Genomic DNA, 18,815 nt, shown 5'->3' with positions numbered 1-18,815 from the left:
ACTGTGTAGCTTATGACTTTTTCCTTAATTATTTTGTCCTAGAAAATTAATGAATCGGCGTCTTCTCTCACAATGTCTACAGACTTGAGGCCTACCGTCTTCCGCGCTCCGCCGGGGGGGGGGGGGTCACGAAATTGAGGCTCCTTTAGCTTTGTTTCCCACCCCGAAGGCTCATTTTTCCCCTTCCCGACATGTACTTTCTTATAGGCCTACATATTCGCGCATGGAATTGGAATAGAAATATTTAGGTAGGTAAAGTGTGAATGTATTTTGTTTAAATCCTTTCAAATCAAAATGACACCAAATTTTCCGCGTTTCTGGTCATATATACTGCCACTGTCCATGTGCTATATTTCTTCCACTTAAGCAAGCAATTGCTGGAAAATACCTGCTCACGGTGCCCGTCACGGGGACAATCATGAAATCCTGCGCTATAAGATCCCTGCACATCCATCTGAATTTCCTGTTTTGGAGGTCCTAAATTTGAAATATCGAATATCACTCAAAATCCTTAATCATAAAAAAGGAGGCGCTTGTGAGTAAAATTACTTATATCTATATTTTTTTCATCAAAATAAATCACGGGGGACGGACAACGGTTGTGTGTAGAAATCCGGGTAAATCTTTATAATTATTGCCCGGAGGGGCCACTTACATTGACGAGTGAATACCATGCGCGAACAAAAAAACACGTAAAAAGGATGTCTTTTTCACGATAGGGCACGTTACGTACGTAACGTGATAAGGGTGTCAAAAACACAAAAATAATGAAAAAAGAGTATATTTCGCTAGGAAAATTACGTGTTTAGTGTCGAATTTGCGGGGATGATAAAACAAAATTCAAATGTTTAATAAAGGATGTCCTTTTTGCCCCAACACTTCGTGTTTAGAGTCCGATTTGCGCGAGGTGTAGAAGATGGGGTCGTACTAAACCAAATAAGGTAAAGCCGACGACCGAAGGACCCGTAACAATAAAACATTCCTGTACTTATTTAGGGGTTCATTTCAGGTAATATTTGCCAAGAGTATATCGTTTTGTTTCCAATACTTGTTAAGGGTAGGGTTTCACACGCCAATACTTTTTAAGGGGTGCATTTTCAGAATATGGAAATTACGTGTTTATAGGGTGCTTTTCGAGACCCCATGGTCGCGCATGGTATCCACTTGTGAATGGAAGTGCCCCCCCCCCCGGGAATTATTGATAATCTCACACCAGATTGATAAAAGTGTGAAAAGTTTATCAGATTCCATTCATTTGATGTAAATATCATACACAGTAGCAAGGAATTGACAAAATCCAATATGGCCACCAAATAATATGCAAGTTACCAATGAAAAAAAACACACACATTGGCCCGGCACATTGGCTATTAGCAGTGGCTATTGTGACCCAGAAGTGAAATAATGGACATTTTGACAAAGTAATTATTTCCTTGTTATTAAAAATGACTGCTGTATATAGAACCCTGTACTATATTATTATGTACATAAGCAAAGAGTGAGCACTAAAATTCATGTACTTGTGAAGAGTCTACGAGTGAAGTAGGGGAAGGCGGGTAAGTTGTGACAGTTTTTGCTTTTGCATGTTAGAATTGATATGATTAATAATCTTGTCGAAATAAGTACCTTCCCTTGAAATTCAATTCTTCTGAAATATTTTCCACCTATATATAACTTTCCATCCCCACACTGAAAGTCATCGTGACCTTTGAAAAAACAATGTCAAATGGCTCAACTTGCCCCATATATGGGGTAAGTTTGAGCCACCTTCTGGGGTAAGTTGAGCCACAAAAATTATGTACAAAATGTATGGGGGAGAACCAGCATGTCAATTTTTTTGTTAAAGTCTTTTCACCTGCTAATTCTCTATAAATACTAACATCCTGTAAAAGGAAAGGAGCAGTCATGTAAATTTGCTCCTTTCAGCCTGCATTTCAATCGATTTTTATGGTTTGTTTGTTTTTTAAGATACATTACCATAGGAATTACCATGGCTCAACTTGCCCCATGCTGTTTGGCTCAACTTACCCCAGTCCGAACTTAGTGCGATAATTTTGTATCCACACATTTATTATGCATCCATCATATAAAAGACTATGACAAAAATGAAGATCCATACCTGGACTAATAATGTTGTTATCATGTCTTTATTATATTTAAAGACGTGTGTGTTTATAAAGCACTTATCTATTTCACACTCTTTTTTACTTTTTTGGCTGAAATTCATATTTTTCCCTCTAAAAAACTAGTTTTTGTTTCAAAGTTGGAAACAATGTGGTGGGGTTAGGTTATGCTATGGGTCATCAATACATGACACCACCACAATGTCTGACTCATTCATTATTGGCCTGGGCTGGTGGCTCAACTTGCCCCTATGCTCAACTTACCCCGCCTTCCCCTACTGTCTGAAAACATGATTGCTAACGAAATATATCATTACTCATGTCATGTATATGACAAAATAATGCTGACAAAATTTTGATACTACAAATGACTGCCATTATGTTCCTATAACTACACGTATGTTATGAACAATTTGGGGACAGATAATTTTGACAAAATTTGGCTTTGTGTGACTATAAAATGCTTGTAACATTGTCAACATGACTTCTAATGAGATTTCTTTTGCCGTATTATGAAATGCTGTATTTTGACATTCAAAACAGTCGCCAAAGGCCCTATGCAAATGAAGGAACTATACTTACTCGTAAGAGTGCACCATAAAATGCATGTAAATTTGACCTACGAGGATATAAAACACTGTCTGAAAACATGATTTATAACAAAATATACAATTTCTTTTGCCATGTATAGATAATACTTCATTTGGAATTTACAAATTGCTGCCATGGGTCCTATAGGGAAGAAGTGAGGAGGGTTTAACAAGATGCCATTTATCTTAAATATTCATCTACAGGGGCGGATCCAGGGTTACCAATAGGGGAGTGGGCACATTCTCCAAAATGGGAATGACAAGCCCCAAAAAGAAATAAGAAAAAGGTCCTTACTTGTGTTTCAATGATACCCCCCCAAAAAAAAAATATGCTGACTTTCAAAGGGGGAGGGGGACACATTTTTTAAAGAAAAAAATACATAATTTTTTGTTTATGGCTAGCTCTCAAAGGGGGGGGGGAAATTTGCCACTGTTCCTCAAAATTAAGTGATACTTGTATTCTTATGACTCTCATTGCCCAGGATCAAAGGGAACATAGAATGTGATATCACTTTCAAGTAGATGTGTGCGGCAAAGAGCATATGGCACTTCAGACATAATTTGCTCACAGAATAATTTTGATATATTTTCACAATCATACTGCACATTGCATGTGTTGACAACTTGCAATGCAAATTCAAGTACTTTGTAAGTAATATTTGTGAATAGTTTAGGCCTACTTGTCATTGGATGCATGTGGTCATGGCTGTATGCAGAATTTTTTCGGGGGGGGGGGGGCATGTTGCATAGATTTTTTTTAAAGAAAGTCAAAAGTGAGGAAGCGATTTGTTATTTGGGCACTTCAACATTTTGTGAATTGAAATTTAAGGAAGCGAGGCTCCTGAGCTTGTAATTTGGGCATTTCAATTTTGTAAAGTGAATTTAAAGATTTCATTCACAATTTGGTGAACTTTTCACTAAAAAATGTAAGTTTTCATTCTAATCCAGTTCCACATTGATTTCTTATTCATTTTGTTTTCATCACTAATCATTTTTTATTATTAATTCTTTTTGGAATTAAATCTGTAACCAAGCTCAATTACTTATAGCAGTCAGACATTGTAATTGCTACCAGCAACCAATCACATAATCAATTAACAGACAAGATAAAATGAGCGGAAGGAAGGGGGGGGGGCTACTTTCACACTTTCCCCTACTGGGAAAAGTACCTCATACTGTCTGAACAGAAATTCTATACCAAAATTTTTCACAAGTGTGAAACCACCCATAATGTATCCACAAAAAAATACCCCCAAAATATGAATATTCACAGGGATTTCTCCAGGTTGCAGGGACATTTGCAGTGTCGGATTGTGGTTGTAAATAATGAGAACTTTTGGTGTGAGGTATAAAGGCTGTGCATCCTTGGCTATAGCATGTAGGCATAAAACATACCTGGTACAGGCGGGTGTGAATGTAAGTGTCTATAGAATTTTGAAGCTTGAAAATTTTGTTGTAATTTCAGGCGATGTGTCAGGGTTGTAGAGATTATCCAGAATTATGACAAGAATAAAAAAAAGAAGCTTCAATGGATTCTATTTTCATCACTCGATAAAATGTTTATTTTTTTGTGTGTACATGGTTCAATAAAAGTAAAAACCTCAATACGAACACCACAATATTGGGTTGTTAGTTCTCCTCTTTTCTATAACTGACAAATAATAAAATAAGTTCATAAAATGTCATCTCTCCAATGCTGCTAATTACATAAACATAAAACATGTTTATTCAAAATTTGAATGGATATGATATTCTCACTCACACGTTAAAATGGAACCATTTACAAGAAAGCAACAGAATAAAACACATAGAGAGGGCGTGTGAGCTTGTATCGTCATAAACATTTTGAGACAGGATGATAGGAATATCCCACTCACATTGGAGATATAACAATATATCTTGACAAAGCAGTTATAGGTAGACAAGTAGTTACCATAATTTAATAAGATTACTACAGTTTGACCAACAGGATATTGAAGTAACCATGGCATGATTTGTTCATCTCTTCCTATCAACAGAGCTGCCAATATTCACACTACAGAGAGAATTTAGGATAAAATCAGAAAGATTCAAAGAGAACATACATTTTAAACGAGGAAACTGATGCACAAAATGAAGCTAGTAGTGGTAGTTTTTCCTGCTAAAATATTCACTTTCTCAGTACATTTTTTTTAATTGCTTGGGAAACTAAGCAGCTCTATATAAAGAATTAGCAATGAAATTCAATTTACAGAGCAGATGTAATCACACTAAAATTAATAAACAGTAGTAGCTAAATATCTTTCATAATCATGATTAAAATATATCTATAACAGATATCAATGATGTGTGTGATAACCTATGGAAGGTTTATTCCTCGACAATGATTGTACATACATGGAGAGGCATATTTGTGAACAATCTTCAGAACATTTTTAGGAAACATATACTGGCAATGTTAGAATCAATCTACACATCTCTCAAAATCAATTTCTATGACAAGAGTTTTTCCAGAATGTGATCTATGGGCCTGATTAAGGTCCAAGTATTATGCTGTGATTGATTCAGGTCAGTAAAAGCTTTGTGATTGATTTTAACTCATGTCTCATAAGCACATAGTAAGGGAGGGTGTCTAATGAAGCTGCTAGTAAAGCTATGCATGATCTTACAAATTAATGAAATCAGGGGGGGTGTTTCACAAAGATTGTTTAAGTACGACTTTGAGTCGCACTTAAATGCCTATTTGCGTGTGGTAGAAAAGGCATAACTGCACTGGTCAGATCATTCAAAGAGGACGCACACTATTGCGTATTGATCAATAAGAGTGCGCACTGCATTTCAGATACACGTCGAGTTTAAATGCGATTTTAGCCATACTTAAATCTTTGTGAAACAACCCCATGGAGTGTTAAAATCATTGCTGCAACATTCAATGATGAATTTGTGTCAAATGATATAATTTGCACTAACAACTTGCAATTATAGTAAAGATTTTAATCAACATCAAAATATTAAAGGTAAAGTCCACCCCAGGAAAATGCAGACTTGAATAAATAGCGAAAAATCAAACTAGCAAAGTGCTGAAAATTTCATCAAATTGGATGTAAAATAAGAAAGTTATGACATTTTAAAGTTTTGCTTATTTTTCACAAAACAGTGATATGCACAACTAGGTGTGTCAGTCGATGATGTCTATCACTCACTATTTCTTTTGTTTTTTTTATTGTTTGAATTATACAATATTTCATTTTTTATAGATTTGACAATAAGGACCAACTTGACTGATCCATACAGTATTAAATAATGCAAATTCCACATGTTCAGGGAGGAATTAATCGTTGTATCACTTGACAATGAAGAGAAAATAGGAATTTTTCATATTTCATTTGATAAAATACAAATGACATAGTGAGTGGATGACGTCATAGTCTCCTCATTTGCAAACCAGCCAGGATGTGTAGATAACTGTTTTGTGAAATTAAACGAAACTTTAAAATGTCATAACTTTGTTATTTTACATCCGATTTTGATGAGAATTTCAGTGTTATGCTTGTTGGATTTTTCTCTTTAAATTCAAATAAACTTTTTGTTGGGGTGGACTTGTCCTTTAAACTTTAGCCAATGAGATTACAAGTGAGAGATTCACTTGGCTTCAAAGTTCCATTATTTTGGCAGTTGCAATGTAATGGATAAATTTAGCTATCTGCTTAAATGAAACACTCCACCTACATCAATATAAAGTTGATATGTTAATAAAGACATGGCACAGTGAACAATATTCTAACAAAGTTTCTTTTTGTACAATTTTGAAAATTTGAAGTCTAGTTGGTATTACCACCATTTACCCATTTGATCCATTCTTCACAATGCTTATTTTGAGGTCATCTGGGAGTATTCAATATTCATTGGTATATTTTATCAAGACATGAGGACTTTTCAAGAATGAATAAACAAATCATCCAAATATCTACTTTCTTCTTTACCTCTTTGACAATCCTGAAAGTTTAAATGTACCTTTTCTGCTCCCCAAATCTATATTCTGACACTTAACAAACATTTGCATTTCTGGACTCTGTTGGTGTTGTCTCCGTAGGGGAAGGCGGGGTAAGTTGTGACACTTTTTGCAATTTGCATGTTAGAATTGATATGACTAATAATATTGTCTTGAAATAAGTATCTTGCCTTTAAATTTGATTCTTGGGAAACATTTTTCACCTTTATAACTTTAACCCCCACACTGAAATTCATTGTGACATTTGAAAAAAATGATTTCAAATGGCTCAACTTGCCACATATGTGGGGTAAGTTGTGCCACCTTCTGGGGTAAGTTGGGCAACAAAAACTACCCGGTATGTACAAAATGTATGCGGGAAGAAGCAGCACGTCAATTTTTTATTTCAAGTCTTTTCACTTGCTAATTTTCTAGAAATACTAACATCCGCTAAAAGTAAAAGAACTGTCATGTGAATTTACACCTTTCTGCCAGCATATCAATGGCTTTTCAAGTTTTTTTTAATTTTTCACTCTTATTACCATAGGAATTACCATGGCTTAACTTGCCCCATGTTGGCTGGCTCAAAGTACCCCAGTCCGAACTTAATGCGATATTTTAACATCCACTGATTTCTTATGCATCCATCATCTAAAAGACTATGAAAAGAATGAAGATCCATACCTGGTCTTACAATATTGTTATTATTTCTTTATCATATTTAAAGATGTGTGCGGAGAAACAGCACTCCATTATTTTACAACCCTTTTTACTTTTTTGCTGAAATTTGTATTTTTCCATCTAAAATAGGACTTTTTGTTTTAAAGTCGAAAACAACATGGTTGGGTAAAGGATTATGTAATGGGTCATCAATACATGACACCACCACAATGTCTGACTCATTCATTATTGGCCTGGAGGGGGTGGCTCAACAAGCCCCTATGCTCAACTTACCCCGCCTTCCCCTATATGACAAATATGTACCACAAAGAATGCAACAGTTTGAAATTGTATTGGAAAATATGCATAAATTGTTCTCTATACATTTTTTTAAAAGTGCAGAATATTTCAGAAGAAAGTAGTGTGTTACAACAACAATCATAAAAAAATTATTTAATGATTTGTCTAAAAGAGAAAACAAATATATCTTGATGTAGTATAAAATATAAGAAATATCAAACTAAATTTTGTGCAGTGCTTCATAAAACATTTGCTTTGATAATAATTTTGTGAATACGTCAAAGACTGGAAGAATCACATAACATCTTTTGGTTGATTTTTCAATATAAAATAATAAAGATCCCGAACTCTTTTTATGAAGTGAAAACAAAACAAAAAAATGTTGACAGTTCGATCATAAAATCTTTAGTTAGGAATTAAATGCTGCAACCTTCATACTGATTGGTAAAAATTAGTATTGTGACCTCAAATACATGTAATTATATTAAAAATTAGGACACCCTTTCATGAATCATGCCAGTACGAAAGAGTTGTCATTCCTGACAGTTACTATAGTAACAATCAGGAACCAGAGCATCTTAGTGAATCAAAACAAATGATTTCAATGATATCAGGGGGTGTTTCACAAAGATTTTAAGTATGACTTAAGAGTCGCATTTAAATGCCTAGTTGCGTGCGGTATAACATGCGTAACCGCATTGGTCACATCATGCGAATAGGATGCGCAGCGTATTGATCAATTAGATTGCGCATTGCATTTGAGATACGTGTCGGCATATAAGTGCAAGTTAAATCATACTTAAATCTTTACACCCCCAGAGCTGCCAAAAGATAGTCTGTGTTGACAAGTTTCATGAAATGGTACTCAATTACAAGTATTTCCTCTACAGATTTTTTTTTACTTACTAGACATCCATCATTTCATGATTTTGAATGATTTGTTCTTAATATATTCACATGGATCTTAAGGACTTAGTGAAAGAGGAGAGGAAGATACATAATTTACATACAAAGACATCAAAAGTATCAATAAAAGCAGATTACGAGATGAGGTATATATGTCATTGTTTCATGCTACGCTCCACTTCATATATATACTTGGCGTGATGTAAGATTGGAATACATACCAATAATTACTCACTGCAATTTCACTCTTTACGGTGTTTAATACAATTAGCACACCAAAAGCTAGATGAGGAGGTGCAGGATAGGCTTTGTTCAAGGCTAAGTATTGAATTTACATTATGTGTAATTTACGTTTCTAAAATATGATCACTTCAGGCTTTTTATAAAAAAAAAAAAGAAGATGAATATAGTGTAAACCTATAATAAAAAGATTGACAATATCAACTTGATCCCATTAAAATGCTTAACCCAGACTGAAAAAAAACTGACTGCCATGACTTTTTTATCACCCAAAACAACATGATTGTTAAAATTCATTTTGGAAATATTAAATGAAAAACAGAACGAATGTAATAATTATAAAGCTATTAGAATATGATATGAATCATCTATTTAATAATATGATGTCAATGATAAATGTGATGATATGCTTTGTCAATATCCCAAAACTGATTGATGGTGGGGGGGGGGGATGTCCACAACAGCAAAAGATTTTAGTCACATGTTGTCATGGCTACTATATATATGTGATAATGACTCCCATGAAGTGTGATACATGAATTCATCTGAAGAATAAGCAACTTGCTAATGTCATAATCTCAAGCTGCTATGAAAACACATAAAAAGAAAAAATAGATATATATTCATATATAACTTTGGTACAATTCACAAATTACTTGTCAATATAATACAATTTTCTTGTTTTGTTAAAAAGACAAAATGAACAAGACATAATAATGAGAAGATAATACTCTTGGGTAATAACCTTGCCTTGCCTTTATCTACTGTATTTCACAAACTTTCATGCTTCTCATGACAAAAATACACAAATGGGATCGTCTCACATGATACTAAATGCAATATCTCTCTGAAATCTATAGGATTTAAAAACATTTTGGGGACACCATATTCATCGAACCAGGAAAGGGATTCCCAAAACAACACTGTGTCCACTGAGAGCCATGTACAACAAATGGTTGAAGAGATTCTACACAGTCCACATAATCTATATAACACATCATCGTTCCATGCAAAGACATATACCAACCCAATATATTCTACAGGGTGCCCAAGAAAAACAAACTGGCAAATCCTGACTCTTTTGATTTCAATTCAATGTAACTTGTTTTAAGGGTTTGTTTTCTCGGTCACCCTGTAGCACATGGAGCACAAAAATATGTTGACATATCTTAAACTGATAACAAGTCACATCAGTATCTTATATTTCTCTTCAAATTCATATAAAAATGAACAGTCAGTAATAAAAATATGATCTCATTAGAGCAATTTTTTAAAATCTATCTACAACAAAATTTTATATACTCTGTACAAACACATTTCTAGCATGTTCCACTCTGCAAGATAACTTTTAAAAACTTCTGTAATTTACACACAAAAAAAGTTTTTCTTTGACTAGATCTCAATGACAGTCTGCCATACACATAATGAGGTTCATTCCAATGACATTTAAACTCTTTTCTCCTTGTTCTGCTACTTTTCTGTTTGATAAAATGTATGTATTACCATTTTACTACTTATATTGCATTGAAAAAATCTTCCATTGTGGAAATGTGCATATATGATCCCAAGAATAAATCTTCCTTGTAATAAAATGACCCCTAGCTTATGATAAAAAAATAGCAAACTGGTGAAAAGAAATGTGTTTAAAATGAACAAATTACTTCTTTAAAAAATTCTTTGACCTGGTCAAGCATAATGTTGTAGAACCTTTTCATCGTATATTTTTGGTCACCTTCATTCAATTGAAAAAGTTCTTCTGTGGTTTGTTTCCATGCTTCCCCATATCTTTAATAGTTTAATTGCACAATTGAGAAAACTGAACCTTAAGCACATCTTAACCATGTTTTGAAAGAAAATCAAACCTATGCTACTACAAGAGACTAACTTTGTAGCCAATTCAAACTACTTGAGGATAGTTTCCAATGGCTTATGACTTGCAAAGGTTCTACACCTCACGTTTCTCTGGAAAAAATAAATATACAAGAACTATTATATATATATCCTACATCATCATATATGAAGTAAATAAAGTAAAAATAAAGAGAGATAAAAATACAAATACAATGGATCTTTAAAGATACTCTCCAACATATCCTCTTTTCATTCCCTCATTTTGTAACCGCAGTCATTCATTTTTAATATTTTTTCTTTTAATTTTGTTACAAATCCTTGACATGCAATCCAGAACATGCGCTAATTAATTTTCATGAGATAAACATACAATGATTTTTCTTCATGTTGTAATTACAGATACAATATTTATATACAAAAAGCCCCTCAAAAGTTTCTTGATCACATATTGGACTTTGTTAAAGATATTCTGCCATTGCGCTGCTGCTCGAACAGGAAAGCCTGAAAGAGAAAACCATCCTGAAGTGAAGTAGCTTATGAATAAAAGGATAAAATGAGAGAAACTGACTGATGAAGGCTTGCAAAAATGCAGAAAACAGAGTTGTGAATTTTTTTTCAATTTAAATTTTGTGACATCATATTTTAGCAGCTCCCAATGTGTTGTGTAATATACGTTCCATAAAATACCATTTCTATACAGGGTTCAAAATGACTGAAAATATTTGGTAGAAAGATGTACAGCATGATGCGATGTTTCTAATCATGTAATGAGTACACAGGTAACATAATTTTAAATTTTCTGATAAAATGGCAATTTATGGAATTCAATTCAATTCATATCACATGACATATAGAGTAGCCCCTCACATGCAACTTCACAACAATGGAAAAAAAAAATCATAAATCTGTTGTTCTTTAATTGGTTATTTGCCAGACCTTCATAAATACGTTTCTTTCATTTGTCTGTTTGCTTTTTTTTAAACTACATGAAAGTGACTTCAGAGTGGACTTCCCTTTAAAGTCAATATTAGCAATTATTAATTTAATACCATCACAGCACAGGTTTGAGGATGATATCTACCTACAATAATTATCACAAAAAGTATATTAAGTACATTCTATAATGACCTGATGGCCCAAGTAAAAAAAAAAAAGGACATCACACTGCGATGGTTGAATAGTGGCGTATACACTTTTAAATCCCCTTAGGAAAGCATCTTCATATATCTACCGCTGTCTTGAAAATCAAATTTATATAAGTATAAAATGACAACTGATGTCACAATATTTTGCATAATAGGGCAATAGTATGTGATGACCGATGTTGTGTTTCATTCTGAGCTATACATAGAGGGTAGAGAGCCAACAGGAGAACACCCACTTTTCTGTGTCAAAATATTCAAAGAATTATCATATTTGAAGGTTGAAGAGAATAACATAATTCTACACATGACCATAATCATATTATCTGATTTTGATTTGCATAAACTTCCCATCGATTCTTGAATGAGGGGGTCTATTTGAATCAATAGAGTAATCTAGCCTTGGATACACCTCAGGCCATTTCATAAAACCTGTTATAATAACAGATTTGCAATAAGTCTTAGGCTACTTAAATTATTTGACTGGCTGATAGTGAACTTTGTTTACATTGTGCATTTGTTATTACCTAGTAAGTTTCAAAGTTCATGAAGGCCATAGCTTGTAATACCCTTCTACATGATCACTGACACCTTTTGAAAGTTTTATATCAATGTCAAAAACTTAAAATATTTCTTTTTATAAAAAGACAATTAAACTTTTAGATAAAAAAAGAAATAATAAAAAACATTGGCAGTGAATATTTAAAAAGAAAAAAAAGTTTTTAGATAGCTGGTCATCTAAAAGGTTTTTTAAAAAAATGTCCAGAATTCAATTATCACATCTCATATTGCTATACTCTTGTCTTTGATTTCTCAGAAGCCCAAAATCACATAGGTGATTTTAAAACCATTGCTTTAAGTCATAGTTCATGGAGATTTCATGCCTCAAACAATTTACAGCACTTAGTGAGATATTACAATAATGAATGCATGATCTTTGTCAAAGTGCACAATAAGTTGCCATGAGTTTGGGATACATAGTCCCCCAGTTTTAAAGTTCTTAATTCACCAATTCAAACTATATAAAACTGTGGAATGAAACCACAGAAACAAGAGTGAATTTAGAACCAGGTGGCACAAGCACACATTCCTCATTGGGCACATTTTCCCCTCCAATTTACATGTAAAATCTACAAAAACTGTGGTTTCAAATCCACCTTTATGGATTTGGGTCATAGTGCGTGCTCTGGAGTGAGGAACTCTAAAGTATATAAAAAGAGATATAGCAAAATAGAACAGTGATTGATTCTCTCCATACCTAACTATAAGACAAGATTTGCTGTACAATGATTAGGACAATGAAAGCTCTAGGTAAGCCCTTATTCTTTATTCTCCATTTACAAAATAAATGCAAGTGCTGTGATGGAAAAATTAGAGTGAACATTACCAGCTTAACAGACAACATTCTTTTTGCTTTGCCCATCTCTTTTTTTTTCTTCTCATCATAGGTGATACATGCTGGCTTCTCATTAAATCAGTGTGGATATCAACAGCCTAAAAGACCTCCAAATTTCTGTTTTCTCTTTTTCTTTCTCTCTCACACACACACCATTGTCAAAGATGAAATACATTTGCCTTAGCTAAGTCAATGTGGATATTAACAACTTAAAATGATAAGTCCTGCCCCCCCCCCCCCCCCTCTCTCTCTTACTCTCAACATTGTAGGGGATACGCTCTGGCCTTCAGAGATTTGGCAGTTTACAGCACAAGGGCCGATCTTGACCTGAATGCCTGGACTGACCTTGTTATAGCTGTACTGGTATCATATCAACATTTCCTTCACTGAACAGTTATCACAGACCCAACTTCCTGTACAGGGTTATCATGAATTTTCTTGCTCTGTGTTTTCCTTTAACACTACAGCACGCAGGACTTGCACCTAAGAGACACATTAAATGCATACTAAGAATGCTTGGTGACAGCTTCATTGGGTGAATCTGGAAGAGGATGGGGTGCAGGACTGGAGGATTACTACACGCATTGGCAGTATCACCAAGATGCTGGAGCTATCGACCAACCCTTGGGATGACATCATCCAGCAGCAGCAAACGCAGATGGATGTACAACAAAAATCACAAAAGAACACTGATCTCCAAGGACGATGATACAGCTACATTTTGGCAGTTTGGTAATACGGTATTTCAACCCGCAGGATCAGCATGTCCAGTCAATATTGATCTTTGCAATTTTTTTTTTTGAGGAACTAGTCGATTTGGGCGGAGGTTCCATACAGGGCGCAGAAGCCAAGCTGTCTCTTCTAGCGCTTTATGTGATTGTGGTTCTCCTTCTTGAGTATTTTGTAGACATCTTCCTCTTGTGAAATGCGCTCCAGGAGTGGAAGGACATCAAGGAGCTCTGTGTCCGACATGTCATCAAACCATGAACTCACAGGGATCTATAGAAAACAAACATGTTACAAACATCTCTCAATCATTGTTTACATTTCCACACAGAAATTCAGGACAAGATTTATTATAATGATGTATGAAGGTATTGATACATGCCAAGTGCTTGATATCTACATACAATCTATAAAGCTTGAATCTGATCACAACAAATATAATGATCATGTTGGATGTGATCAGAATACACTCTTTGTAAGGGGTTTAAAGATCCAATGCATTTTGAGAAGACAATTTGCTATGTTTTTTCTTTACATACCCTGTCATAACGAGGAAGTCAAAACCAAAACAAGGACAGCAGTAATGCTTCCTTTCAAAACAAAGTCAGTGTGGATACTTACTGCATTATCTTGGTGGAAGATATATGAAGCGGGTGAATTGTCCACAATTACAATACGTTCCAGTTTACGACCCAGTCGACTAAGATCCTGGAGCATATAAAACAGAATAAGGAAGATATCAACGGTTAACCTGCATTAGGAGTGATGTTTGTCAGTGATGGTCATGTGGCTGTCTTCTCTGTTCTGGGTCAATTTCATACAGCTGTTTATTAGCTAAGCACAACCTTTTGCAAAATTGCTGACCCTTTCTAGCTAAATGAGATAACATTACCCCAAATTTTCTGTTTTACAATTATAATGGGAGTGGAATTTTTACATGTAATTTCCATATCAAATTTTCACAAATACCAGTATTTTGCACTCAAATGCTTATTAGAAACAAGAATTTTGAACTGAAAAAAAAAAATCAGATTTCAATTTTGGATGACAGAAAAGATAACCAGTCTTGTGTAAGACCCAAGTGTAGCACAGTTTTATGAAACATCACCTCGGACTATAAAATTTGTTTTTGTAATACAGATGTAGTGTAATACAACCATACTATTACAGACCCTAAAGGCCCTGTCACATCGAACTGTACAAGCCTTGCTGGGTGATTGCAAGCAACTCCCTCGCAACAAAGTTTTGAGCATGTTCAAAACTTTTCTTTGTGCAAATCAGACTTGCATACGCTTTTGTGTCCAACTGCGTGGGAGATACTGTCAAAGCGGGCGACCTGCATGTCGCAAAAAAGGTCTCCAGCAAGGCTTACACGGAACGATGCGACAGGGCCTTACAATGTGGATCAAGAACTGTTCTCAGTTTCATCATCCAAAATGGGTAAGAGATCGTGACAGCCGCATAATTGTCATTGACAGACCTCGAACACTTCTAATATGAGAGCTCCTATGCCAACAACATAAATATTATGTAAAAAGAAAAATTTGGACTCAAGTTTTATGCTTCTCTTGAATATGGTTTCTCAGTGAGACATGTACATGTATAAGTACATTCACACATATTTTTATACTCATAAATTGAAAGGATAATTTTTCTACAAAAATACAATTTCTTTCCTTTAAAAAGGATGTACTAAAAATCATATCCATAAATTTTACTACCTGCTAAGAAAGACCACTTTTTTTCTTGTCTCATGTCTTGATGGAAAAGTCTCAATGTACAGAGGGTGTGGGGGGGGGGGGGTCAATTTACATATGTAGATAACCTGCCAAAGGATATTTTTATTTTCTAACTTAAGTGATCTTTACATACATGACAAACAGGTTTTAACATATCTTAATTTTCTAACTTATTTTCTAACTTAAGTGATCTTTACATACAGGACAAACAGGTTTTCACATATCTGATGACAGTCTATTATAGAAGCATTTACCATATTAAAGGAGCTGATTTCCATTACCAAAACCGTATGTCTGTTAAATGTACATTGATACCCGACTACAAAGTCCATAGATATGCTTAAAGAAATAGCAGAATTTTCCAGGGCTAAGCCAAATAGGTTTGCTAATATTGCAATTTGTACTTGATGTACTGAACCAGCAAGAAAGGTGATTGCAGAATGGCTTGCAATTAAACACAACTCCAAGAATCAAATGCTAATCAATTTTCATTCAATCAATAAGAAGCCCACATTTCATTTCAAGACAAGTTTTTTTTCTGGGATGGGTTCAGTTTTACTTCTAAGCAATAAATGCATACATTGCTCACTAGATAGTTTTGCGCTAAGAATATGTGAAAAGCAAATGACTAGTCCATGTCTATGGATAACGTGTCAATGTGTAACAAAAATTTGAGAGTGAGAAACATATCTTGGTAATCGTTATAAGTTTACATGGGATATTATGTATCGTTTCTGTTATTGCCTTAATATTATTTTGAACAGACAATTACAAAGAGACATCTAAAGGAAGATTAAAAAAAAAACCAAATCAATAGATATTACTATGAAGAATCCCCCCTTCCTTTTTTAGTCAATGCCTCAGCACCATAAAGATTCCCAGTGAATGTACATGAGAAAGCAGGACTTGTTCATACCTTAATATAATTTCCTCTGTGAAACACACATGATTCCCGGAACAGCCGACACCTGAACACACCCCATTTGTCTAAAAGGTCAGCAACTGGATCTGCATACTGTCAATACAAGAAGAAATGAGAACAGTTATTAAAAATGATAACAAAAAAAAAAAATTTCAATAGCTATTGCAAAAACAGATAAAACTGACGAGAACTTTGCCACTAAATAGACAACATTAATATTCAGGCATGAATTTAAATGCACACAGATGGTTTTGAATCTGTGGTTCAATCAAATTTTGTGCACTAATTGATAAATTATGTTTAATTCAGTCTGCTCATAGGAAACAAAATGCAAGCACCCTTTTGTCAAAGGGCATTTTGAAATTCAAACTTGATATGGTACGAGTCCAAAATATTTTTAATAAATCTATATAAATATAGAAATATTATTTCCTAAATGCACATGGATTATCAGACATTTTCTCAATATAAATGCAATTTCAATTAACCACAGATTCAAACCACCTTGGAGCTTGGGCAATATTGGCTATAGTATTGAGCAATGTTATCATGGTCATTGTTGTAAAAGTCAGTGGCTATTCATTGATTTACTGCATTGGAAGATCCTGAAGTTTGTGAATATTATTTTATCATATATCTATGTATCCCTAATTAATACTTGAAAATAATGCCAAAAATATCCATCATAGATTATTACCAGATGCCTTAATAAAAATCATAAAAAGTCGACCTATTCAAAAAACAATATCCACCATCTACTTTTGACAAACTGTTAAGACTTTACGAAAAGTAATATTCAATTTTGTTCATTTTTTTGTATCACTATGCTTTTTATAGTTTTATATATTGTAATCCAATTTGTATTTCAATGTCTCTCTAATTTCCCCATTTTGTGTTTACATTTCCTTCATTGAGGATAATTTCCATCAAGACATTCATCAACTAGAACTGGGGCATTCCTTCAACTCAAAGATAGAATGCTGTTTATCATCTTGAAAAGGAAATAAATTGATGGAAAATAAGTAAGATTATAAAACATTAAGAAAATTTAAGATGTGAAAGGCATTGCTCTGTATTTCTACTGTATGAATCAAAATTAAGGCTCAAATATAAAATTGGCAGGTAATATTCATATATCTGTTAATACAATATCTGAATCCACAACATACCGAGCAAGCCCTTTCATATTTCATGTACTATTATTCAATAAAGCCTACTAAATATTTTTTGACTATTTTTTTCTTGCCAAAGACCAAGTTTTAGTGGACCTTTTTTTTTTACATATTTTTCAAGACATATCAAGTAAAAGCTTATTGAAAGAACCATTACATTCATGAATGTCCCTACAATTGCATCGGCAATACACTCATTACAAAACTGAAAATGAATCTAAGAATGAACTGCAATTGAGCATCAACACTGGAAACCACAGTCATAATAATCATGACATGAAATTTTATTTACCGCTTGTGACATTTAAGCAATTATGAGTGTACAATCAGTCATGGAGGTAGCTCTCCTGCAAGCTTAAATGAGGTCTACTATGCAGTAGAGGATCGTTCACACATGACACAGCAAACTCAGCAACATTTTGTGAACAAAGTCAATGGGATATGATACAGAAAAAATTAAACAGGGGCTTGGGGATCAATGCTCAAAAGAGCTGTGGAAAATACCGAATCATTGCAATTTTAGAGCTTATCAAATGCTGTAGATTTACACAGTACAGTAGGTTATTAAGTGTAGTCCCTGAAATAAAAAGATTGATTATGAGATGTCAAATATTGCAAAGGCTGGACAATCTATGTTTTAATCACATAAAGTATTGAAGCTTTGATCAAGATTCATGGACAAACTAAAACGCTACATACATGTATACGTGTCATGAAATTGACTCATGGCATCATCATGAAATTGAAAGTGGGGTGGAAATTCTTGCCACGTATGAACACGATAAAATTGTTACTGATCTTACTTGTACATGTACCATATCTGAACGAAGCCTAAATCTCCTGAATGTCATTAGCCTTTTAGGATTTATGAGCACTATGAATCCTAAATCCCTTTCCCAAAACAAAATACATTGTACACGTTTTTGTTTAAGGTTTCAAGAGAGAATGCAATGCCATTGAATACTCTCACAATTGCTTGCTAGCATACTCTCAATTGCAATGAAATAAATTACATTCATTTGACATTTGAGAGTACTGTGTAAAGACTACACTGTCTCGCTGTAACACTAGTAGTAGT

At 34.1% G+C, this 18,815-nt stretch overlaps 1 protein-coding gene across 2 annotated transcripts in view; it reads right to left on the bottom strand.

Moving 5' to 3' along the window:
- Positions 1 to 8,545: 8,545 nt before the first annotated feature.
- The window catches only part of LOC121424258 (CTD small phosphatase-like protein), a 39,286-nt gene continuing 29,016 nt past the window's right edge, over positions 8,546 to 18,815 (bottom strand). For both annotated transcript variants that reach the window (XM_041619888.1, XM_041619880.1), the window contains 3 exons: positions 16,560 to 16,658; positions 14,526 to 14,612; positions 8,546 to 14,177 (listed from right to left, as the gene is read on the bottom strand). In XM_041619888.1, the coding sequence (XP_041475822.1) occupies positions 14,040 to 14,177; positions 14,526 to 14,612; positions 16,560 to 16,658 (324 nt within the window). In that variant the 3' untranslated portion in view covers positions 8,546 to 14,039. The remainder of the gene's footprint in view (positions 14,178 to 14,525; positions 14,613 to 16,559; positions 16,659 to 18,815) is intronic.

The sequence above is a fragment of the Lytechinus variegatus genome, chromosome 1, assembly GCF_018143015.1.
Source record: "Lytechinus variegatus isolate NC3 chromosome 1, Lvar_3.0, whole genome shotgun sequence".
Classification (NCBI taxonomy): domain Eukaryota; kingdom Metazoa; phylum Echinodermata; class Echinoidea; order Temnopleuroida; family Toxopneustidae; genus Lytechinus; species Lytechinus variegatus.
This window is presented reverse-complemented; position numbering and strand designations above follow the sequence as displayed.